Below are 27114 nucleotides of genomic sequence, written 5' to 3'. Positions count from 1 at the left end.
GCGAGCTGAATGAAAAGTAGCACATTATACTGTCCTGGTTGCCTTTTCATAATGGAAACCACACTTGCATCACACAAGGTGAGCACCTCCAAATTAACCAATTAAAAACTATTTAAAAAGCACAGTCTTACCAAGGCACCTCACATCAGGAAGTGACCAGTCTGTTTAGTGCCTGTTGCTACAAGTCAGCCCTCGAGAGCTTGTATGAAGTCCACAGTTTGTTAGGCTTTTGCTTGCTCATATCTTACATTCTGAAGACTTTCCCTCACCATGATGAACTCCTGGGCAGCCTTCGAGCATCCATTATGCCTGTTTTGGAATAAGAGTATGACATCGGAGTGCTGGCATAAACTTGTTATCCAATATCCTGTCTTAGCAAGAGAGTTCTCCCCCAAGTAAATTCAAGGACCACAAAGTGGCCAGATTTAACTTTTCTTCCTTCTACTCTGAGAACTGTTGTAAACATCCTGATATAAAGACTGAGCATTTGACTATGGGGAAAAATTGACCACTGTTGTTGTAAATACATTATGAGCGCTTTAATTATGTTGCTTGTTGTTCTTTTGTTCATTGTGATTCCTTTGCTCATGTGGGGAGGCTGTGAGCCTGGCTGGATCTCTAGCATTTGCCAGTGACTACTGCAATACTTTGGATAATTTTACAGGACTGTAGCTAGTGCTATAGAAGAGGAGCGAGCATAAGGGGACAAGCATTTTTTAAGTGGCAAGTAATTTCAGTTCAATTTATTTATCAAGCTCCAAACCACCACAATAGTCACCTCAAGGTGCTTTATATTATAAGTTGTAGACCCTTCAATAATACATCAAAAACCCAGACAATCAGACAACCCCCTCTGAACAAGCCCTTGGCAACTTTGGTAAGGAAAAACTCCCTTTTAACATGAAGAGATTTTAAGCAGAACCAGGCTCAGGGAGGGGCAGCCATCTGCTGAAGGAAGGGAGACAGGACAAAGATACGCTGTGGAAGGGAGCCAGAGATGAATAATAACTGATTAAATTCGGTGTGGGGTATAAACACATGGAGGATGAAGAAAGAACAATATTATGAGAAGTTCCCATCAGCCTAGGTCAGGGGTGGGCAATTCCGGGCCTCGAGGGCCGGTGTCCTGCAGGTTTTAGATCTCACCTTGGGTCAACACACCTGAATCACATGATTAGTTCGTTACCAGGCCTCTGGAGAACTGCAGGACATGTTGAGGAGCTAATTTAGTCATTTAAATCAGCTGTGTTGGCTTAAGGACACATCTAAAACCTGCAGGGACACCGGCCCTCGAGGCCTGGAGTTGCCCATCCCTGGCCTAGGTCTATTCCAGCATAACTGAGGGTTCAGGGTCATGCGATAAATCCCTGATTAGGAATTTTTTCAAAATGTAAAGTTTTAAGTCTGATTCTTAGGAGAGTTTTAAGTAGAGAGGGTGTTGTGGTTCCACAGAACTGGAGGCCAAGGTAAGGCCATCCAGAGTAAGTGTCTCATTGGAACCCATGTTTCTGAGATTAGGGCAGAATACAATCACTTCAGTTTTATTTGAATTTAGAAGCAGGAAATTAGAGGTCATTCAGGCTTTTAAGTCTTTAAGAATATTGATCTGTGAAACCAGCACCCTAATACAGGAAGTCTGAATCAACTCCTATGAGTTTTACCCAGTGCTTAGACGGAGCCGATGGGGACTCGCTCATGATTCTCTGGGTTGGTGACAGATTCCTGCAGCTACACACAGACACTAATCTGCCCAGGTCGAAGCTGGATCATGTCTACACACACAAAATCTAGAGATTAGAATCATTTTTATTACTCAAACTGCATTTCTTATTCAACATATTAATTAGATTTCTATCTTTGATTAAGAATAAAGATGATTTACTATAAGCACATATGGATAAACTCTGTTATAGCACTCTGTATCATTTTAAATATAAAAGGCTGAATGTTAAATCTTCAGATTTAATGAGCAGTAAGCCTGGGGGACTTCAAGATTTCAAGATGACACAATAAATTGGTCCGTTTCATCTGGCTTCATTTAATTAACCTGGATATCATCTGCACAGCAATGAAAATGTATACCATGCCTTCAAATGATACTGACTAATGGAAACATGTATAATGTAAGTAGAATTGGTTCAGGCACAGAACCCTGTGGAACGCCATAATTAATCTCTACTTTTAAGATTCCCTTTTGTCAAAGCTTATAATTGGGATTGGGTCAGGTGACCCTGAACCCTTCCTTAGTTACGCGAGGGAGTTTTCTTCCTGTTAAAATGGACTTTTTCCTTCCCATTTTTGCCAAGTGCTTGCTCATAGGAGTAGTGTTACTGATATGGTGACATTACATGTAAAACACCTTGAGGTGACTGATTTTCTGAAGTGGTGCTATATAAATAAAACTGAACTGAATCGAATTTTAGCTGCTAAATGTTTCATTGTGTTTTCCACCTGGTTGTACAGTTTAATGCCCGGTAAGCAGCACATAGTGAGAATGATCTCACACAACAAACTTAACATACCATGTTAATATTTACATTTTCAGCCACTATCAAAACCTTCCACTTTGGGATTGCTGTGACTGACAGATGTGAGAGACAATCTGATAGAGAAGTTTGCATTTTGTGGCCAATCTGTGCATCTCTCTCAAACTCTTGTTTTCAAGGCCATAGCTCATCCAGACTGTTGCTGCTGTGGGATTCCCAACAAAATGAGCCTTCGTGATGCAAACACCATTGAGAATAATGCACACTGACAGAATGTGAATGTACCAGATTATAAAGGAAATTACTCATTACGGACATTTGCTGTGGATAGCTTTAGAGCTTATGCACCACACTGGTGTTGTATTGCAGCAGTTTATTACATCTGTGTCTGTTTGATGTAGACCTGCAAAGATGGCAGTGAATTACACTTTTAGGTCAAATTTGGAACATTGAATTTGGATTTAAAGATGCCTGCTGTCTCATACTCAGAGGAAAACAGCAGAAGTTAATTCTCATGAAGCAGCTGGGGATAAACCCAGAGAATTTCTAGCTTTGCCTCCGAGGAAGGCAGAGCAGCACAGTACTGTATGGGGCTTTTGTTTTCAATTTTTGTCAAACCGCAGCTCTGACTCAGTGTAAGGATAGGCCTTTGAACTCAGCAGTTTCTGCTTTGCAGATGAGACCCTGTAAAGCTGAGTGGGAAGAAAGGCCAAGAAGAAATGAGGATGATATTGGTATCACTGTGGTCATGTTAAAACCTCACATGATGTTTGTTGGGAAATTCAACAACCCATACATTGACCACAATAATGTCTTAGGTTGTCTTAGACTGTTGGTCATGGCCTTTGATCGCATAACCTTGAAGAGATGCAGCAATTCATCTATAATGCGCCAACTTTACTGGCAATTTCCACAAGACGCACAAACGGAATGAGTCATGTAAATCCACGCCTGTTTCTTGAGCTGAAATTGAAAAGTGGCTTGTCTGCCAAAAAAATGGTTTGAAATGGTTGACAGGTGTGATCTTTGGCTGCGGTGTCTTCCTCCCACAGGAAGCTGAAAATTAAAATGTAGAGAATGAAATGCTGACATTTTTTGAACACGTGGAGCTTTTTCCTTTTTCTCGGGTTTTACTGAAGTATTTTATCACAGAGTTGGTTCCAAAACTGGTGTTATTATCAGTTATCCATCAATGCATGCTAGTCTGACTTACTGAACTAAACGTCTGTCTGGCATAGGCATACTAGGATGAGAGGGGGGTTGTTTTAGTAGAATATAGCCCAACTTTTCCCATAAAAAATGTATTTAAAAAGTTGCCCAGACTTGACAAACTACTCCCAGTAAAACGCTGCTGATGTTCCCAATATCGTCTGTGGTAGGGCTTAAGAGAAGTCTGCAGGCAGGGGCTAGTTTCCTCTTGCATGTTCTGGCTATAAAGGTACTTTTAGTGGAAAACATAAATGTCATACATGATGAACAATTAAGAAGATTCTAGGCTTTGCTAAACATTCAGGGCTTAATGTGATTCTGAAATCACTATATTGTATTGGATTAAGCACTTCAGTGGTGCCTGGTCAGTGAAGGCCACTGTTCATTTAAGCTACTTAAACATTCTAGGCAGTAAATCAAATATTTATTATAGCGTTATTAAGAGAAATGTACTGTGCACTTGGTAAGCATGGCAGCTTTTATTAAATATTTATTCTATTATTCACATTCTTTATATTGCCCCACATTCACCTTTAACTCTGGACTCTAGATCTGCACATCAGAAAGAAAGTAGACTGATCTTACGGGAGAGAAGTGCAAGTGTAACAAAAGAGAGAAATTTCAATGTTTAACCTTGAAAAACTAAGATTGTCAATAATAAACATAATGGTTCCATATATTGGTATAAATGCACAATATGTGGTAATATTATGTGAAATATTAGAGTTTCATCAAAGCAACTAGCATGTTGCCTTTATGCAGAGCGTAGTGTTAGCGGGCGGTGCATGGAACGGGGTTACGGCATCAATAGATTCATCTGCCTCTTTCTGAAATGAAGGCAAAGATCGCCAGTAACCAGTAACTAGTTTACTTAATGACAGGATTTAGCACCTTTCACTACTTTGTTTTTGTTTTACAATCGCACAACTTTCCCATTTTAGTTTATCAAACAGGTAGCTGAAAAATGTTCAGTAGCCTGATTCAACACCAGCTGCTGAGTATCAAAGGGTGCAAACAGTGGTGTTTGGTTGATAAACAAACAGGAGCATTTAGCAGCTGAAACACCATACATAGTTCTCTGAGGTTGGTGGAGACCAACATGGAGCTTCAAACTGAGTAAATATTAGGACTTATAATTGGACAGAAACACAGCCATAAATTCCTAAATTCAACTAGTGATACTTTTAGAAGATGATGTTATGTTTATGTTTTATGTACAGGTAACAAGTTTTTTCTAAATCGTTCAGTTGCAACTATTAAGAAACCCGAGCATTTGAGCTGGATTTGTGTGAAGTTCTTCTTTACGACAATCAACAATGATTAAAGACGCGATGAGAAAGTGAGTTCTGCTGATTTGAATGTTATTTGGTTTGCTACTACCCTTTCACATAATATAAATTAATGCACCTTTAAGCCATATCCAGTGCATGCACTTACAGTATGTACAATATTTTTAGAATTAAAAAAATATATACTGAAAATAAGTTAGACTACTTATGTTGATGTGATTTCTTTTAGTGGCAAAATACAAATAGTGTTTGGTGTCAAGGCTCTGGGCTCATCACTTGCAGGAAAAAAGCTCCATGCTGCTAAAAAAAAAAAATAGATATTTGCAAAATTCTGCCTAAATATGTATTTTACCTGGTTAATGTGTGTGGCGGGACGTGGTCTGCAGTGCCGCTGCAGGGGAGTCGGACGCACCTGAGCGGGCAATCACGCCTCGCTGCCTTAAAGTCTCTGCTGTTGTGTTGATATGTGTCGGACTCGGGCTGTGAGCTGAAAAGCTACAGCCGGCTGTATGCGTACAGCAACCCTGTGTGAAAAGTGGTCAATAAAGAGATGTTCAAAAGCATGTTCATGGAAACATCGTCGGGTCTGTCGTGGTATGTTTACAATGGGACTTCTGCTCCTGAACCTCTGCGCACAGCGTCTGCAAATCGGGGCTGTACGAAGTGACTTTACGCAGGACTGTAAGCTGTCGTCTGTGAGGCGTGACCGGTGTTTGTTTTTAACATCATTCACGGTGGAGCTGCTGACATAATGTGGATCCGAAGATCCATAACTGCCCTACCTGGGGTTGAAAGTCTCGATAAATGCACGGCGTTTCGGCGGGTACACCGGAGTGTGACGCTTATTTTGAGCGATGAAAAATAATAAAATATAATCTTAGTTTTATATTTCAATATCACAATAATCTTCCAATTTAGAACTACAAGTTAAAAAAAGAACTAAACACAAATAAAATACACTTCAGCTAAATACTTCCAATTTATTTTCCCAAACCACCCGCAGGTTGCCGACCCCTGTCCTAGACCATCCAAACTCCTGACACATTATAAGCAGCAGACACTCATGACATCACGCGATCACTGGTTGTTGTCATTTGTTTTCAGGTGGTGCAGATGGGTTCACTTGTGTCTCAGTGGGTGGGTGGTAAGGTCTGTGTTTGGCCAGACAAAGTAATGATGGGTGAACTGTGTGAGCCTGGGCTAATCTGTCCAGACAAACCCCATGGGATGTCCTTAGGTGGACGGATGTCTCTTATTTTCAGTCCATCTGCTACATGACCAGCTGGTTTGATAGGCAAGGCAGCACTGCCATCTCAGCAGCTGCTCTGACTATTTCAACAAAAGGTACTGACAGAAGTGTGGTTTCAAGCTATAAATATATGTGCTTACCTTCTAATTAGAAGGCTACTCTTAACTGTTAAGTTCCATCTGACCCTGCATCTGAAAATCATATTTGGCTTTTGGCAGGAACATATTTTTGATAACAGTGAGACATTATGCTGCTTTCCACTTGCCCCAATGAATGTCTGTATACAAACTCAGGTTTGGATAATGTTTTTTGCATGTCTATACGCTGTATATCATACATAATCCAGAAATATTACATGAAAAAATATTCTTAAAATTCTTAAATGAGGCAGGGAACATCTATCCATCAGTCCATCATCCATCTTCTTCCTCACATCCAACCTCCTTCAGCTTATCCAAGGAAACACATAGAGATTCCCAGGCCTGCTGAAAGATATAATCTGGCCCACTGTTATGAGCCCTTTAGTCCCTGTACAACTGCTGTGAAGTGTTGTTCTGAATTACTGTCGCCAATCCTTTTAACAGTGTGGACAGAATTTCTAGGCATAGCCATGCAGTGGGAAGGCCTCCACCTTTGTGGCCTCAGGATTTCATCTCTACATTTTGCGGATGATGTAATTCAGCGGTCCCCAACATTTTTTGCGCCACGGACCGGCCTTTACAACAAAATAAAACTAGTACCGGTACCGAAAAAAAGAAGATTTATTCATAACACACGTGAAAAGACCCAGGAAAACCGAGTTAACGATAAAAACGATAACAAAATAACACTGAAAACCGATAAAAACCCTGAAAACCAGACATTTCACACCTGAGCCTCAACTCTCGTGGCCCGGTACCAAACGACTCACGGACCGGTACCGGTCCGAGGCCCGCTGATGTAATTCAGTTGGTGGCCTCCAGCTCTCACTGGACCAGTTCACTGCCGATTGTGGCTGGAATGAGAATATCACCACCACATCTGAGGCCATGATACTCAGCCAGGAAAGGGTGGAGTACCCAACTGAAGTGAAGAAGAAGTTTAAGAGTCTCGGGGTCTTGTTTATGAGTGAGGAGAAGGGAGCGAGACACTGACAGGATTGGGGCCACGGCTGCAGTGGTTCAGATGCTGTACTGGTCCATCGTGGTGAAGAAAGCTGAGTGTAGTGTGAGTGTATGGAAATCTATGGGGAAATAACCTTTGGACTTCAATGATTTACAGACTTAAAAGCTATAAACAGCGTGTTCTTTCATTAATTATTGGCAAGATACACGCCTAAGAGCATTTTGTGTCCCAGAGTGTCTCAGTCAGAGCCAAAATGCTCAACTTGAAACTTCACAACAGGACTTGACTAATCAAAGGTTGATGTTACTGATGTCCTTCTTTGAATACCTTCCACATGTGCTTAAATACAGTGGGTGCAAATGTGGGCCAGGCTAGCCACAGGGCTTGTAATACACTGACAGAAACCCAGAATTGTCACATTTAAGAAAATCGCACCATTATTTTGATGTTTTTGTAACATTTTCGCTTAATGAAAAAAAAAAGATTATTTTTGTTGTTTCCTTATTTACAAAGCATCGCAACAGCTGGTGGTTCCACATGTTTTAATTGGCTGATTTTTACACAGAATTCTCTTTGTGTCTCCGCCTAGAATCAAACATGGGGTCGTTCACTTGTAAAGTGAATGTGTAATTTATTATGCTAGCAGCCACTGTTTCTGCTTCATAACTTACTTAAGCCATGAATTAATTATTCAGTTATTTCAGTAAATCAACTATTTTGTTTGTCAGTAGTAGAGTAAGAGCACGGCCATGGAAATACTGTCATGTAGCCTACACAGCAGTTTAAGTAGGTGCCCAATGAAGACAGAGATTTTTGAAAAAAACAAACAAACAAAACAATAAACAGATTTAACAGATTTTAGAAGACATTTGTGCATTTGACAGTAAAATCTCACAGATTTAACAATGACAATGTTTTGGGGAAAAAATGAGAAGCCATTTTTACTTTTAAGCATCCTACAAGTTAATGCTGTTTTCTAATGTCAATACTTATAAATTATGCACAGTAAGTTTTTGCTATAAAAGTTCTTTATCAAAAGATGTTGGACTGGGATGAAGCTGAATGCAGGCGAGTGAATTCAAATAGAATTTCAGAGTGAAGCTCGACTATTTTTCTGTGTTCTCGGGAACTATTTCTTTTCTTTTTTTTCTATACGAATGTACAAGCGTGCAGAATGGGATTAGCACAGTTTCAGACCAATTATGGTTTGAGGTGAATATGGTGGATATTACATGCATGCAGGAAATGGCTAAATCTTATCAAACTGCTATATTTGACTCTGTGGAGCCAATTCTCTGATGTAGCTGGTTTTAATTACGAGAAATAAGCTTCATGTTTCAGCACAAATCCAGACAGTGAAATGTAATTAGCTGTGTGTGTGTGTGTGTGTGTGTGTGTGTGTGTGTGTGTGTGTGTGTGTGTGTGTGTGTGTGTGACGCACTCATTTTTAATGCCTACATGCTTTTGTGCATAGAAAAGTATGAACGTTATTAAAATTCTTTTGTTTTTACTGCTGATTTTTGTAAATGTAAATGTGAGACGGTTTTGGGGACTGACGTGGAGGCGATGGTGAGGCTGACGAGCTCTTGGCTCTCTACAGTGCCAGGCAGCAACAGCAGTTTGTCTCATGGTGTGTACATCCCCCAACTAAGCTTCGCACAGAGCAGCCAGGCTTGCTGTTACATGCTCACCGGAGGGAGGTGGTGGTAGAGGGGGGCATTGAAGTCTCTGTTGGGAGCTTGCGGTGTGGCAGAGATGGCCATTGATCAGTGGCTGCCAAATCGGGATCCTCTTGATGTGGACAATCTTTGCTTGCAATCAGCTGAATGGAAGCAACAAATTGAGCTTTTTTTTCTCCCTCTTTTGAGCATCGATAGTAATTTGTTGCTGTGAAGTTTAGAAATATGAAATGCATTCATTCAGTTGTGGGGATTTAATTGGTTCCTGGTTTCAAATGCATTCTATGCTCGTTTCCTTCAGTTGATGGCATTAAAATTATGACATTTTTTTCCTCTGACTAAATGGATGGCAATTGAGACGGTTTTAAAGAGGAGCCATTACTGGGATTTTATTTTGGTATTCCCTCACTGAATGACTAAAATGGCCAGTTAAGGATTGCAACTGATTTAATTTACAGAGCCATCATGCCATCCTCAATGGGAATCAGCTCTGCGTGAGAGAACATCTCTGATCCTCACTCCCAAACACAGAGAACTACAAGCTCGTGGCCCTCACTTTTATCTGTTTATTTGATTTTATTAACTCCAGTCAGAGGCACTTTAATTAGAAAACCTCTGGTTTAAAAGTGGCAAATCATAGATGTGGCACAAATCCAAAAATGGACTCTCCAAAAGAGGGAGAAGCCAAGCAGAGAAGACGATTCTTCAGAACTTGGTTTAACTCTGTCTTGCCAAAACAACCATAGCCTCCCCAGAGAAAGTAGGATGACAGCATGCGGTGCTCAAAAACTCGGACATATTAGCTAGTATTAATGGAGACTTCTTAGATATGCACGTTACCCATGGCATATCCTCTAAATACCCCCAAACCATCACAGATGCTGGCTTCTAAAGCCAGATGCCTCAGGCCACTTTAATGAGCTCACAGAAGGTGGGAGTTTTTCTGGATTTGGTTCAGAAATATTTTTTATCTTGGAAAGGTTTTAACATGTGTAGATCCACTGATCACTGACGAGGTGTTGCAACAAACATCAGAGGCATCAACCAGACATCCACAGTTTACAAAGTTTAATTTTCTCTATGGTTTTGTGTCACGTGTACAGAGATTTCTTTCAAATCTAGGTCTGTCGTTGATGGTATTTTGAAAAAAGTTCCAAAAATGTATTTTAAAGCATCTTTCTCTACGTGTCTATGCAGTTTATCACACAGTGGTCAGTCCTTTTACCTGTTTGTTTCTGAAAGGCACAGACTGATGAAACCTTTTGGAAATATTTGCATCAAAATGACACAAAAGAGTGAAATTGCTTTCAAATCTTTTCCTTAAAATACTTTATGGATTTTCTTGTACTACCTTCTCAAATAGTGTTTTTGTTAGTTTTTACTATAATAGCAGTCAGGGAAAAATATACTATTGGCAAAGAAAATCTCATCATCTTCTGGCACACTGCCCGGAGTCCTGTATATATTCACAACCCTACCAAAGGACTCTCATTCAGCTTTTAAAAACTGTGCCGTATAGCTGAGTAGGTTATTCAAGACCTGATCAAAAAGGGAAAAAAATCCAGTAATAAAATGCACTACTGTTTTGTACCTCTTTAGTCAGCTGGAGAAATCTTTAAGGCACCGTCGAGGGCTGCTGCAGTCTACTAAATGTTTCTGTCAGACAGCTTAACGTTTTCACTGTTCTCTTTGGGCTTCTGTCTGCTCCATACAGCGTGCACACATGTAGAGTACTGCTGAACACTGCTGAACTGTTTTTATTCCATCAGTCATGTGTGTGCTGACATATGCATACCTGCATGTCTGCTGTCTGCAGATCCAGGTGTGTCCTCTGAAGACCTGCTGCAGACCTGCTGCACTGCTGGCCAGAGATGGGCCTCTGAAAATGGTCACTGCAAGAACATGCCTCTGCTCACTAATGACAACGTCTCTGTTTGCAGGTAAGTAACATGAGAGCATGAATTTTAGTTATACAAGTGTTCTTTGTGGTAGCTGCTGCACACTAACTGTACACATGAACTACTTACTCATCGTGCTGCACATCATGCAAAGTATGAGTTACAGTCAGGATAATTGAACTCTCACTGCTGCCATTTCCTACACTGCCCCATAGAAAATACATTTTAGTGCAAAAATGACCTTTATTACCTTTATAATTTAGACGTTTTGAATATACTGCAGTTGAATGTTGATAACATTGTAACCACTGCACGCTGTCTTATATAAACTATATCAGAATACCATCATAGCTGATTTAACTGATTTATCACAGACAAATAACGAAATGATAAAAATAGTGAGCTACTGTGACCGCTGTCATCAGTTTGAAGTGTTGAGATGAGCTTTTCCACATTCTCTATCTATAAACACATCTGACAAGAAAGAGACATATCTACCTATGAAACCACACGTTCATTTGTCAATCAAATGGACTTTCTTGAGCCCAAAAAAGTGAGTGAACCCGTTAACTTGTCAGGAACGAGTTTCCCATTAAACAACCACAGATACGTGGAAGCTACGTCTTTCACTTATACTGTCAGGAAGGGCTGGGGATAGGATTAACCTGTTAACATCAGAGCCACAGGATTGACCATCACTAAATTCATCGTGGATGATGTTTCTTTCACAGCAAAGAACAGAAATAAAAACGTATAAGGAGTTGCTGCTTGGGTTATATGGAGCACACTGTTTTTCTTCTGTGTAACATCAGACGGTCATAAAAGATGTCTGAAAAGTAAAGCCGCTTTTTGCAACTCCTTTTTTACAAAAAGCCATCTGGATGTATAGAAGTCTATGAGGACAGCACCTGTGACCTCAGAAACACTTTTACTAACTTGTTTATGTCTCCATTATTTATATAGTTGACATTAATATGCATAACGAAGAATTTACTTTTAACGTATGGAGTAATATGAAGCACAAGAAAGTGCTAAAATACTCGCTGTGTGTGTGTGTGTGTGTGTGTGTGTGTGTGTTCCAGTGTTGCACAGAAGCAGTGCTGTCTCAGCTCTGTGAAGGAAAGACAGTGTGAACTAGGCGTGACCTCAGCCAGAGGTGGAGACACCTGTGACGTGGATGAGCGGGACTCGTGTCTAGATGACTCCTATCAGGTACACACAGTAGAAGATTCACAGGGAAGAGGAAGGCAGTTGAGTCATGACAGATGGTGAACAGATCCACCAAGTTCTCCATGAAGCAAGCACTTTTGCTGACCAGAGGCTCACTCTTGTTTTGCTTTGTTAACAGAAACGGGGAGAAAATTCTGTTTTTTTTTCTGTCACAATAACATAGTGAAAGTTGCATTTGCCAGTTGAATTCTGAACTTAAACCACATTAGAATTTTGACTTATTTGAAGAAAACAGCTGCGAAAGCTTTTAAATTAAAATCTTTAATGTCGAAGTCTTAATTTGAAATGCAACATTTTCTACTTTCTAAGTAGTTGAGTTTTACCTTGTGGCTAATCCACCTGAGTTAAATGTTCCGGTATCAGGTCTTCTGCTTGCTGGGTTTTAGAGGATGGTTGCAAAAACCAGGTTAATGTGTGGTTTTCTTTACAAAACATGACGCAGCTGAAGTCCTTTGCAGTGCGATAAAGCAGCTTGCTCATCTGTTTCTCTTTCATGCTGATGTTTACTAACCAGCAAAAAGCAGAGGGCCATAAAGTGAGGTGATGATTAGAGATGTGAACGACACCCCGGTGATACTCTCCTAACAGGCTATGCTATTGTTGTGCGGACTGGCAGGTGTGCTGCAGCTGCTGTGTGCTTGGCTTACGTGTTCGCAGTGAAGGGCGAGGTTGTGATGCCCACCAGCACCTAGGCTATCCATGCGGCCACATCTTCCTCACTTGCTGCGAGGAAGGGGATGCTCTGAGCCTGTTGAGGAGAAAGCAGAAGCCAAGACCAACTGCCCTTCCCAGGAAAGGTATCTGTAAACCACTGCACAGTCAATTTCCACCTGGCAAAACACGTATGTTATGCACTTTGCACGTGCTAGGACTTATATTATGTATAATAAAAAACAAGCAAAGGAAGTGGCAGGTGAAACAATGTAGTAATTATGACTGAAAGTTTCAGAACCTTTGTGAACTGTTCTTTCCTGTCTCAACAAAAATATTCATGTAGTGAGGTTAGTGAAGTTAGCTATGTGCCCTTTGATCCATTCCAGTGCATGGCCTACCACATGCTCATTAAATTCAGCAGGTGCTATGTTAATTATCACAGCATGTCACATTTTTTTATAAAATAGGCTGCAAGAAGCAGCGAAAGCAAACACCCGACAGTCTTTTCAGTATGTCCAACAATTAGGTTTGAAATAACATGCCACATTGTTATTCCCACATGAATCGGGGGAGATTCTATCAGTCTAATTCATCTTTTTTTACATTTTATTCCTCTTCACGTTTGCTTTTATTTTGGGATGGTCAGTAAAGAGAAATTTGGGGAATGTCTTTGTTTCCCAGTCACAGTTCTGTGATCCAAAATACGAAGAAACAGAGATTGAGTGTAAAACTCTTTAAGAGTATTTAAAGTTACTTAAGTATGAAAAAATAAACAAATACATTCACAAACAGGAGATATTTTACATCCCGCATATTGCTCCTGTCTGTTTAAACTTTTTGTCTGTGTAGGAACTTTTTAGAACTGAACAGAGACAAGTCATTGCAGGTCAAAGAAACCAGAGACAGAAAAGGTTCATATTTGCCATCCTTTTCTCAGAAACACAGTGAGCAAGTCAGGAATGTTGCCATCAGTTCGGACATTCAGTTCAACTAAGTTCAATTCGCCTGACAATATTACAGAGAAAACAATCAAACAACCTGCTTTTGGGCAACATTTGGTGACATTGGGACGGAAAACACACTTTTAACAGGAAGAAACCTCCAGCAGAACCACACTCAGGGAGGGGAAGCCATCCCCCATGACTGGTTGGGGGTTAGAGGACTTTATGCTTTATCAAAAGGGAAATCTTGGATTCTCCTGAATCCAAACTGGGAGCTGAAAGCTTTGATATGATGCTATGAGATCTATGGTGATCTTATTAATATGGCATCACATTAATAAGATTGCTGGAAGTGCTTTCTACCAGAATCAAGAATTTAAAAAACTCTCATCTCAAAGCGACTTGAAGAAATTTGTTCATGCAGGCAGATCATACAGGTTACAATACTGTAAAGCTCAGTGTACCAGGACTATCCATGAAGCATGAGTACATGGCTGAAGGAAATTCACTGGTGTGCGCCGGCAGTATATCGCTGACTTGCTCAGTGTCTATAACTCAAATGGACCTTTCAGGTCATCATGTGCAAATAATTTAACTGCTCCCAGAATTGGATCTAAGTGTGCTGAGGGTGCTCTTATTACTGTGGTCCTGTTCTTTGGCTCAAGCTACCCACTGACCTTAGATCAGTCACATCTATGTGTGCATTCAAAAACAGACTCACAGTCTTTTTAATCTCATAGGCTTACATTTAATAGCTTTTGTCTGTTTGCATGTTTGTTATGGGTTAGGTTTCTGTGTTTTTATCTTTCATGTTAAGCACGTTGAGTTTATGACACATACACACTCCTCACCAACTTCTCACGTATTTGTGGCTACTGGCAAAACTGCACTACAACAGCAAGCAGTCCAGATCTGAGCCATCAGTATTTTATTCTCATACAGGCCTATGTCAGATGCTCAGGGTTGATCGGTCAGGAGTCACGTTACCGTGCAGAGTAATGGGGAGCTGTGATGAATCAGGAACAGATGGCAGCTCGGGCTGTTGTCTCTCTACTTGGGCCAGCAAAGTTTTCCTCTGTCTTTGATCCAGCGGGTTGTCAAGAAGCTCAGGTTTAATGCACAAGCATTTCAGCAAACCTTTGCTTTTCATTCCATCTGCAAAAACATGACTGCTTGTTAACATTTCACTGAATATGACCTACATACCTTGTTTGCAGCTGTAGGCGCTATTAGAAGGGATTTGCATGTTTTTCATCAATGACATCAGATTCGTGATGGGTGACATAAAACTTTTTACAAAAGCAGAAGAATCATTCCATAATCATTAGTTTGCGGTTTGGAAGACCCTTTTCCGGCTTCTTAGTTTTATATATTGGGAACAGACACACGGCATGGAAATGCAGTTCATTATTTTCATGGTTGTCCTTTAATGGGAATAGTTGTTTTTTAGTACGATGGTGAGGTAAGGTTGGTCTTCTCAACGCTTTAGGCTGTTATTTCATTCACAACATAAGAGGAATTCCACATAATCCTGCCCTTTAATAGGCTCTGCTTGAACAATCCACTGCAGCTCATTTCCTTTAGCTTCCAAAAAAAGTCTGAATGATGTCATTCTGAAGTGGGAATCAATTAACCTGCTGAAAGCTTTGCAAGGTTTTAAGGTTGCAAAAACTAGTGACGTCCATTGAGTCTATCTAATAATTCTCGCAAACACCCTCACAGCAAAGATGCTTTTACTGTGTGAGTGTATTTAGAATTTTAAAAATTGCATGAGAAGCAACTGTAATTATTTCCAGGGGGGATATTTTGAGTCTTATGACTCACTGCCTTTTAATTAAAGCATTTAATCATTTAACATTTAATCCTCTGAATTTAAACCCCAGGTAATGACTGTGAGAGATATTTTTTAAAACCCACATCTGGACATATTATTGATAAATTATATTTTTGCAATGTATCTCTCCATGTCTTCTGGCTCAGGGGGTTGGAAATCGCATCTGTAACCGGAAGGTCGCCGGTTCGATCCCTGGGCTCTCTGTCCTGGTCGTTGTGTCCCTGGGCAAGACACTTTACCCTACTGGTGTTGGCCAGAGGGGCCGATGGCGCGATATGGCAGCCTCACTTCTGTCAGTCTGCCCCAGGGCAGCTGTGGCTACAACTGTAGCTTGCCTCCACCAGTGTGTGAATGTGAGAGTGAATGAATAGTGGCATTGTAAAGCGCTTTGGGTGCCTTGAAAAGCGCTATATAAATCCAATCCATTATTATTATTATTCTGTTCTACAAAGGGAAAATGCATCAGTAATATCCTAAATCCCGAGCTCAACATTTATGGACATTTTTTTTCCAGTCAGCCTTTATTTAGTCCAAAAATACTTTGCTTTACAAATTTAGCCCAAAGCGGCACGTACAGCAGCCGTATTAAAGCCTTAAAATCTGATCGAGGATGCACCTGCCAAGTCATGTGACCATAAAGATTTAGCAAGATTGAACGCAGTCTTGCTTGAATATTGGATAATGGATAGTGTTGGATAATGCAGCATACAAGTTTAGCAATATACATTTATCACATCTGCATATCTACTGTTTGAGATAAAACACTTTGTTTTCAAGGTGATCTCAATCAAGTTGGGTCATTATTAAGTGTACGAGGCACAGCGCACTTTTCAGAGAGACAGTTCAGTAATCAGAGGTGTCACAAGCACAGACATTCATTAGTTAAACAGAACTACACAGACCTGTGTAAAAGTTGATGAACTGCTAACTTTTAGTTAGCAGACACACAAACAGTTTGTGTGTCTGCTGATGTTTGTTGGTCAGATAGAAAGGCTCCATGTGATCGTTGATTCGTTGATCGCAACCCTTTCCTGATGCAGGTTCTGCGAGAGGTTTTTTCCTGCTGTCCTGAGTTTTTGCTTGTGACTGTCACCCAGTTCTTGCTCAAACAGGGCTGTCTGATTGTTGGGGTTTTCTCTGAATTATTGTAGGGTCTTTAAATGAACTCAATTCTCAACTCTAATATCAATGCTTTCTAGTCGTCAGTGCTGGGGAGTAACGGAATACATGTACCAGCAGTATGTATTGAAAATACAAAATATGAGTAACTGTATTCTGTTACAGTTACAGTTTAAAAAGGTGGTATTCAGAATACAGTTACTTTGTTGAAGTAAATGGATTACACGGCGGTACTTCCCTGTTTCATATGTTAGGCTGCCCCCTCTCTATATTTGGTAATTCCACGCAGGTGGAAACCCAAACAAAACAATGTCTGTGTCTCACGGACCACGTCACTACCACTTGTGGCCCGGAGGTGGCGAGGTGGAGAAATATTTTTAAAAATTATTATTTAAAAAATGATTTAATATGAAGGCAATAGGCAGAGTGTTACAGGCATAGCCCTAAAGAATGTAGCCTTATGGGCAGTGTAGTCCGTGCTGCAGGGAGAATGGACTGCCATACCCGTTACGTTAGAGCAGCCTTTCAACGCCTCTCTCTGTCTCTCACTAGCAAAGTTGACCCAGACAACAAAGTGAAGCTAGTTTTTAGCTACGAGCCCGACACAAACCCGACGTATTAGCCAGAGGCCCCTTTACTACGGTTCGGAGCCGTGGACCTGTTTTATATAGTCTTCTATACGAGATCGCTGCAAAAAGTGCAGCCTTACCTAATGTCCACCGACTGTTACTCATTTATATTAAGATTTAAAAATCTAGTTGGTGTTGGTTGTCAAGAGCATGATCATTTATTAAGTAATCCAAAGTATTCAGAATACGTTACTCTCATTTAGTAAAGAACATTAAGCGTTCTATAAATGCAATGAGGGTTTCACAGTTGACTTTTTACATTTGTTTTCATGTAAAACTAAAACAGGAAATGTATAACTGCACTGTATAAACACACATACACACTTTGAATTTGATTGTAGGGGACGAGCAGATGTTGTTTTGTGTCTTCAAGTCAGTTTCATTAGATAAGTGTTTGGAATAAATACAGAAAATCTGGTTCCTAATATTACACCCCCCCCCCCCCTCCTCTCCACGGACTCCCAGTATCAGACAATAAGTTCCCCAAGGAAGCCTTCTCCATCAGTTCCACAGATGAAGCTGCCAACACTGTGGAGGAGCAGGAGGATGTTGACGAGTGTGAGCTCTACCCTGGCCAGCTGTGCCAGCACACATGCACCAACATCTGGGGCTCCTATCGCTGTAGCTGCCACCAGGGCTACATCCTGCAGCTGGATGGACATTCGTGTGCACCAGGTACAGTAGCCCGTCCTTAAAATCATAATTTTAATTTCATATTTGGAGAAATCCAAGGCTTGACAAGATTGTTGTGCTGTGTTTGAAATGCTGAACAATGTGTCATATGTAGTTATATATATCTGTCATGCACAATACACAAAAACATGACATGCACTAATTGCATAGAGGCTAAAGGAACAGGGTTTCCATGTGTTTGGTAGTATAGGTACATTTAAACATCTCAGGAAGAGCTGAAAGTGACAAATGGACATAAGATTATTTCAAAAGGAGTTTCACTACTCCCATTACTGTAGGCATATGCTTTATGTTGGGGTGCTAGCAGGGTGATTGAATATGAGCTGAGAGAGAGCTCAGTGGAGCACTCAGAGAGCACAACTCCTCTCGAAGGGCAAGGGCTCTACTAAAACCTTGATGTTTTATGAGGGTGGTTAATGACATCAGCCTGTTATGGCGTCATTATGACATCTTAGGTCATCATATTGAAAAAAAAAATGATTGTACAGCTCTCTCTTGTCATGGTTTCTTTAAATATTTTTTCAAGGCTAATTTTGACCTTGGGCACTAACAGTGAAGGTCATGGTCAAATGCTTAGTCAATACAGGTACTTATTTCCCCCAAGATCAAGTATTTTGTTGCAAAGTTTGAAGAATATTCATGAAAAGCTGTGGGTAATATAAAGTTTTTACTGATTTTCATATTTGGTGTGACTTTGACCCGATTTTCATCAAAATGAAATCAGCTCGAGCTATTATTGGCATCTACCATCGCACAAGATTTTAAAATGATATCTTGAAAACTTTGGATGCTACACTGCTAACAAACAGACAAATGAATGCTTTGTGTATTTATTTTAGAAAAATGACACCGTGAGAGTGGTGTATAACAATCAGCCATGACATAAAAACCACATGCCCACTGTGTCCATGACCTGTCAGGACATGGACGCAGTGTCTCCGAGGTTCTTCAAGGACAGGTTAGGCTGTTTGGGACCACGTGAGTTTGAGAACTGGATAAGCACTGTTTTTTTGAGCTGTTCAAGTATTATTGCACAGCCATGAGCTGGTGTGGGGCTCTTGGGCTGTAACAGTGCTTAGGTGGGTGGTAGATGTAAAGTAACATTTACATGCATGTCAGGAACCAAGGTTCCAAGCACTGGACATAATGAGTTGTGTTAATTACTTCATTTGTCACATTATTTGAAATTCTGTGCCTGTCATATTTAGTTTGACCCTGTGCTACTTCGGTTTAAAAAAACTCCACGTGTTCAGAATTCACTGACACGAGATGAGGCAGCTGCATAAAAAAAAAGTATTTTACTTCCACTAAAAGCTTAAATGCAGAAATCTCAGTAAGCTAATCTATGGTTGTGCTGTGGTTAAACCAGCAGCAGATTTGATCGCCATCATATTTATGGCCCTTGGGAAAAAGATATTTAAAGAGGAGTATAACAAATCCACCCATTACGACCTCAAATAAAAATGTTCATTTATTCATAGAACTCTCTCTGCTCCATAAAAGAGTATAATGACAAAAACACTCAGCATGGGTCAAATGATGTCTTGGAATATTGCTCGTTTTCAAATTTGCTGCATATATTAGAAACATTAAATGGTAGGAACGCAGTAGCCTCGGTTAGCTGGACTGCTACATGTTTCTCACAGTCTGTGCTGTTGTTGTTCTGCAGTGAGCTTCAAGGAGGACAATGGCCTCAGAGAAGTTGACGGTCCAGCTTTTTCCCCCACCACCACTACTACTAAAACTACTACAACCACCACCAGCTCCTTTAGCCTCAATCCATGTGCAGGTAATCTAAACACTGGACCACAAAGCAAATGACATCACTGGGACAACCTGTCTCGGAAAGCAGCTCTGATGTGCAGTGAGGTGGCTGTAAGTCAGGTGGTAGAGCAGGTCATCTACTAATCAGAAGGCTGGTGGTTCGATCCTGGGCTGCTGATACTAACTTCAAGTTGCTCTCTGATGCATTCATTGCAGTATTGAATGTATGTGAATGTTAGATAAAAAGCACTGCATAGAAAATGTGCTTGGGTGAAGAAAAGTGCTAAATAAGAATCGCTCCATTGGTAGAAACATCAACTGATCCCCAGAGAGCAGACACGATTGACCATAATCTGGAACATACATCTTGGTAACAGTGCTGTCAGGAGTTTTGTGGCGTGCAACAGTCTTTGATTAGTCTTTTGAGGAGAAGTCTAACCCTTGGGCTCAAACGTACTCGCTGTGAGTTTGGTTCAAGGGTTAGAGCAACTGTCACCTGAACTGTAGCCCATATGAGGTAGACCCTGAATCAGCTTCATCAGTCAGGTTAAAGGTTAAATGTGTGTCATATTTTTTGCTATTTGGATCCTTTTTGCCACATTTCCAATAAGATATCATAAACTGCATTATAGTTGTTGTAGTTGTGTCTAACTTCTCTAAATATTTTTCAGAAATTCTACTTTATTCTTAACTGAGACCCACAGGACAGCTATCACACATGTAGCATAATTAACTTGAGTAAGGCAGTAGTCCAGGCAGGTCACACCCATCTGTCATGTGCTAATAAAAAAAGCTTCATAGTAGCTTTTTTTCGTCTAATTCTGCAGCCGAGGGATAAAGAGTGGAAATGTGGTTGTAGGTGAGCATACGGTGTGGCTCCTCACACTGTGCACGATGAAAGGACACTTTTTTGTAGGTGATGTCCATATGTTTTCCTGATGCTTCAAACTTTTCTTGATTTCTTGTGTTAAAAGTTATTTTGTATAATATTAGATTTTCTGCATTCTGTGTAGCAGTAAAGATAGATTAAAATTATTGGGTTAGTAATCTGTCGCCTGTGTAACCTGGAGAGATGAATGCAAGCTGTTTTTATTGCATCCATACACACGACTTCCATTATTTCTGTCACGGTAATTTCAGTTGTAAGACAACATATTTTTTATTAGTGGGCATTTTTTGTGTGTTATTTGTGTTTCACAGTCAGATTAAGCTCTTATTAAACCCCCAAACAATGTAACCTCCTTTTTGGGTGTACCTAATCATTCAGCTAACTGGATAAACTGCTCCAGACATAATGAAGGAGGCCAGCAAAGATATTAAAGGCAAATGCAAAAGTTGCAATGCAATTGTCCCTTAAAATGTTGCCATATCTGGAAAAGATTTATGACAGGAGCTCAAAAACACAGCTCAAACAACTCGAGATGTAGGTCTATAAAGCAATAATGAAGTCTAATATAATATATTGGACCAATAAATGTTATAAATATACCAAAGTCAAAGAGAGAACATTTGCAGTCAACACAGCTGGTCTCTTATATTATTCATAGATTTACTTAATATATCAATATCACCAATGTCAGAATATGACACATGATTTTTGGCTCTGCTATGCTTCTCCACTGATCCCTTACTTGGCTCACATTTTCTGTTAGTCTTTGGACGCTGTGTGCTCTAAGCCATCATAAATGATGACCCAAGCAATCAGAATATATATTTTTTTCAACACCATTAAGTCCAAAGAACACACCAGACAGGTCAGGGATAAAGTTATTGAGAAATTTAAAGCAGGCTTAGGCTACAAAAAGATTTCCCAAGCGTTGAACATCCCACGGAGCACTGTTCAAGCAATCATTCAGAAATGGAAGGAGTATGGCACAACTGCAAACCTACCAAGACAAGGCCGTCCACCTAAACTCACAGGCCGAACAAGGAGAGCGCTGATCAGAAATGCAGCCAAGAGGCCCATGGTGACTCTGGACGAGCTGCAGAGATCTACAGCTCAGGTGGGGGAATCTGTCCACAGGACAACTATTAGTCGTGCACTGCACAAAGTTGGACTTTATGGAACAGCGGCAAGAAGAAAGCCATTGTTAACAGAAAACCATAAGAAGTCCCATTTGCAGTTTGCCACAAGCCATGTGGGGGACACAGCAAACATGTGGAAGAAGCTGCTCTGGTCAGATGAGACCAAAATGGAACTTTTTGGCTAAAATGCAAAACGCTATGTGTGGCAGAAAACTAACACTGCACATCACTCTGAACACACCATCCCCACTGTCAGATATGGTGGTGGCAGCATCATGTTCTGAGGGTGCTTCTCTTCAGCAGGGACAGGAAGCTGGTCAGAGTTGATGGGAAGATGGATGGAGCCAAATATAGAGCAATCTTGGAAGAAAACCTCTTGGAGTCTGCAAAAGACTTGAGACTGGGGCGGAGGTTCCCCTTCCAGCAGGACAACGACCCTGAACATAAAGCCAGGGCAACAATGGAGTGGTTTAAAACAAAACATATCCATGTGTTAGAATGGCCCAGTCAAAGTCCAGATCTAAATCCAATCGAGAATCTGTGGCAAGATCTGAAAACTGCTGTTCACAAAGGCTGCCCATCTAATCTGACTGAGCTGGAGCTGTTTTGCAAAGAAGAATGGGCAAAGATTTCAGTCTGTAGATGTGCAACGCTGGTAGAGACAGACCCTAAAAGACTGGCAGCTGTAATTGCAGCAAAAGGTGGTTCTACAAAGTATTGACTCAGGAGGCTGAATAATTATGCACACCCCACTTTTCAGTTATTTATTTGTAAAACATGTTTGGAATCATGTATGATTTTCGTTCCACTTCTCACGTGTGCACCACTTTGTGTTGGAATTCCAATAAAATAGATTCATGTTTGTGGCTGTAATGAGACAAAATGTGGGAAAGTTCAAATACTTTTGCGAGCCACTGTATATATAATTCTTACATGTCAAAAACACATCCTGTAGGCTTAAAACAAAATCCAACACTAGCTCTGAACGGGTAGCCAGTGACATGGTGGATGTTAAGACGTTAAAGCTTTTTTTTAATATCCTTTATTTAAAAGTAAAAATTTTCACTGAGTTTAAAATTTATTTTCCAAGAGAGACCTCGCCAAAATGTGTCCAAACATGTGTAATATGTGGTGAGAATGAGTTATGGCTTTATGTATGGTGGGGAAATGAACAAGCCATCACTACTGCATTCACTTTCTAACTCTGTCTATAGAAGTCATACATTTCTGCTCTTACTAACACGATGTGTGTGAGCGCCTCCTGACTGCTCACAGGTAAAACATTCCAGAGTTACGACAGGTCAAAACAGGAAGAGCTGCCTCACAACATGTTTTCACTAATAAACTGATTAGTATTAGTTAATCTAAGCTTTCAGCAGCTTCATTAGCAGAATCCTAATCATGTCAGTGGGAGATGAGCACTGCAAACCCTTAAGCTCAAAAGTCCAACTTCGAGTGAAAGCCTCCACTCCTTCAAAGTGTCTCTGTTAGCTATAAGAAGATCCTGATCGATGTATAGAGCGGCCTTCGCCGCTACAGAGCTTTAGAGGGGATTGTGTTGGTTAGAGATTGTGGGGAAACAGTTCCTGGCCCATGCCTCTTTGTGACAGAGCTATTGAGCTGTTAAATAGGGAGAATTGATTCTGGTGTGTGACTGCGATGGCTCATGAGAGGCTCCTTCCAGCAGGGAGCAAATGATCAGTGTGCGGGAGGGAAGGTGGGGTCCATGGTAGCCTCGGGAGAGCAAGAGAAACAGTACAAAGATGAGAAACATGACTGCAAATGACTGCCCTGGAGGTGTAGCTGTGTGGAATGCAGAGACGACTGTAATCATGCTGCTTGTCTCTTGCAGACAACGGTGGCTGCAGTCAACAGTGTAAGGCCGTGGCAGGCCGGGCTCGCTGCTCCTGCTTCCCGGGGTTCTCACTGATGACAGATGGATGGATGTGTGAAGGTAAGGGCCGCCGTGCTTTCTTGTCACATTACCATTGGCAGTAATTGGAGTGGTTCACAAAGCTCATATGTATCCCTTAAGCTGTCTCCCTCAAGCCTGGTTACCACAAGGTAACAAGCAACCTAACAGCAACAACAAACCCAGTGAATGCATAAAGGAACAAATACATGCAGGCCGGATGACAGAGCTGCAGTGAAATGAAGTGTCTGTCCATAGGTCGGGGCACTTTTCAATTGGATTCAGTCACTCATGAAGGTCTCGTGATGCTAAACAATGCATCAGCTGATTGGGCTCCCAATGTTAGGTGGTGGAAACTGTCGCCTCAAGCATGATTCAACCATAGCCAATTACTCTGTGGGAGCAGTTGTTGCAATATCACACACTACACACAGCATCTGTGTATGTACTCAGTACCTTTCTTTCAGCATGTTTGTGTGGTAGCTCGGGACACTGGTAGGAGGCTTTAGGTGCGAAATCACTAAAATTAACAAAGTGTGTGCTGGAAGTGCTGAGTCTGTTACCAGACAGGATAACACTCAAGATGAACAAGTACTACATTAAAGGAAGTGTTTTCCCTCCTATCATTTCCTTCAGTGAGCAAAGTGAGCACTTTCTTTCCCTAAAGTGCTCCCACATGTGGACTTGTGGGTGGGCAACATTTAGTGCAGAGTGGAATGAAACAAAGCAAATACCATGACAGGTCATGATTGCGAGGGGGTGCTGAGGATTTGAAAGATATATAAGTAGACTGTGAAGTAAACTCTGGAGTACTTGCTGTTGATGCTTGGTGGGTGGGTAGGTGTGTAAAATGAACAAAAATATATTGTGCTGGAATGAAGTGCAAAATAAAGTATATGCTAGTTTTGAATTTAATGCAAGCAAAACATTTCATAAAGGGGCTGAACTTATTTTTGGAGGTTATGGTCTCCAGGCTTTGTGGGCTAAAACTGGAGGGACCACCTGATTGGTTTCAGCCCACAGTTCAAATATACATATGGTACGGGGATTGCACATTAGTGCACATGTCATGAGTTAGTTGCACATCTGTGAAGGAAACTTTAGTGCATAAATGTGTTCAGGTTTTGAAGCAACATATGCCTCCACCTTTTTCAGGGCCATAGGAAAGGACTTGCTTATTTGTGCAAGACAATGTCAAACCACCGTTTGCAACTATTAGAAGACTGCTGACATTAAAAAAGGAGGAACAGCTGAAATCTGTTATGAAGCAAAAGCACTGTTTTTAAAGAAGAGGTGATGCAACACAGAGGGTTTCATATGCTCTATCATTTTAATGGAATATAGACTTTAAATGATTTGCACATGATCCTGAGTGTTTTTGAAATGAGGGTGCATCAGACTGAAAGTATTAACACCTGGGATCATTTGCACTTTTCTGTAATTTGTTTAGCAAATGGAAGCACTTCCATCAGAAAACCTGCGAGTCGTCCCTTATTGAGACTGTTATATTTTAATTTGCAGGTTTACAGGGTAAATACAGCTGCTTTTCGTGATCTCGCTTTCAGCTGCATATGAATGTGAATAACTGGTAATATTTTAGCACACAGTTCTTCCCATGGAGATGTTTTTTTTAAGAAAAGACTGTTTTTAAGAGAAGGTTTTATGCACAACTTGAATGATACATGTGGTTCAGACAAATGAACATCCCAGGGGCGTACACCCAAATGCACACACAGTTGGCTCCAGTGCATGTGGCTGACACCTTCACCCTTTTCTGAACTGGGACTAAACAAACCATTGCGGGCAGGACTGGATTTGTTTTGCATTCCTTCGAGTGTTTTGTGGAGATCGAAAGCTTACAGAGTTATTACTTGAATGAGAACTATGGATGACATCCTCCACCATGTTATCATCTCTGTGGTTGCATTGCTGCCATAATCTGGACACTTACATGGTCAGGATTGTCTTTGTGGAAGATGACACTGATTGACCACGATGTCTTCTGAATCACAGTCCAATCTAGGCTAAAGTAATCTCTAATCTGACTCTAATATCATCATCCCATACAGACGTTCCTGGTGTTTCTCAAGGTTTAGGCAATATTTTAGTGTTTTTCTCAGACAATCAAGTCATTCAGTTTATGCCTGGAAAGGAATGTAAATGAAATTTACTTCAGTTTTATTTACATAGCACTGGTTTACAACCCCTGTTACCTGAAGGGGCTTTATACTGAAAGGTAAAGACCATACAATACCTCAACAAACAGATGACCCCCTATGAGAATGCACTTGAAAACAGTGGGATGGTAAAATTCCCTTTTAACAGCAAGAAACCTCTGGTGACTGGATGGGTCGAGGTGAAACTTTCTATTTTATAATTATAGAACAATTTAAGCAATGAGCTACCAGAGCCCCAAGAGTCCTGCTGACATATGTCTTTCATTTACTAGAGCAGCATTAGAAAAACTGAGGCGTACTGTTTCAGTCCTTTTTCATATATTAACATATTTCAGTAAAGACGAGTTTCACTGCTCTGACCCACTAACATTGACAACACTGAATCAAAATTATTGGCTTTATTTTCTGTCAGTGATCTTTTGGCTCATCAATTTATCATTTTCAGTGTCTGTACACAAAAACCTGGAAACTAAAGTTGCATCTGTGCAAATTGTAAAAGCCTGAAAAAAATACCCCAATAACAGGTACACACCTGAATGCATCTGTTCCACTCTGTGTGGTTTAGCTGCCTTCATTTATCCGCTGTCACAGCCGACAGTGGAATCAGGCTCGCGGCGTGCAACTTTAACCTCCACGTTTAAAACTAGTTCGGCAAATAAGCCAAGGCTGACTTCATTCACTGCAGCTTGACCTTAAAAAAATAAAAAATAAATAAATACTTCATTGTCTGCTGGGTCAAGTGTGTAGGAAAAACTGTGTGTGTGTTTTCATCTGTGGTGCCTTTCGGACATCTCCCTGTGCTCGCTCTTGATGGAATTCCTTTCAAACTGCTGTCTCCCTTGTCCATTCAACTAAGCATTTGTATTTCTCAAAAACAAGTTGTTTCCACCTTGTACTGGATCGCTTCACTGTGTAATGAGGCTGTCTCCACGGGGCAAGTCAGCAGAGGTGTAGGGACATTGAAGCATTAGGCCCGATTTCCTTTGCTTTTTCGGATTTGAATGACAAACTGGAAATAACGTTGGCCACCAGAGCGCTGTGGTGGAAGGAGACTTTCTGCACCACTGGCAATACGCAAACTTTGGAAACAGTCCTGTCTAACCCTGTGCTTGAAGGCCAGCAGCGCCCAGAGGAAGGGGTGGTCTATGAGCTCAGGAGGATTTTGCCCCTGGAAATATCCCTCCCTACAATGTTCATAACAGATGTCTCTCAGTTGAGGAAG

The 27114-nt window shown here is 40.8% G+C and overlaps 1 protein-coding gene across 1 annotated transcript in view; it reads left to right on the top strand.

The window, feature by feature from the left end:
* The window catches only part of fbln2 (fibulin 2), a 69281-nt gene that overhangs the window by 25831 nt on the left and 16336 nt on the right, over nucleotides 1–27114 (top strand). Inside the window, exons 3-8 of the mRNA XM_086291207.1 lie at nucleotides 10833–10956; nucleotides 11997–12126; nucleotides 12761–12941; nucleotides 17787–17996; nucleotides 19684–19803; nucleotides 23656–23757. Of these exons, the coding sequence (XP_086147333.1) occupies nucleotides 10833–10956; nucleotides 11997–12126; nucleotides 12761–12941; nucleotides 17787–17996; nucleotides 19684–19803; nucleotides 23656–23757 (867 nt within the window). The remainder of the gene's footprint in view (nucleotides 1–10832; nucleotides 10957–11996; nucleotides 12127–12760; nucleotides 12942–17786; nucleotides 17997–19683; nucleotides 19804–23655; nucleotides 23758–27114) is intronic.

The sequence above is a fragment of the Aulonocara sp. 'chitande type north' Nkhata Bay genome, linkage group LG5 (assembly GCF_057382095.1).
Source record: "Aulonocara sp. 'chitande type north' Nkhata Bay isolate Kocher_YH1m ecotype deep benthic linkage group LG5, A_spYH_male_GT1.1, whole genome shotgun sequence".
NCBI lineage: Eukaryota > Metazoa > Chordata > Actinopteri > Cichliformes > Cichlidae > Aulonocara > Aulonocara sp. 'chitande type north' Nkhata Bay.
The sequence above is the reverse complement of the archived record's forward strand: the minus strand, read 5'-3'. Positions and strand labels throughout refer to the sequence as shown.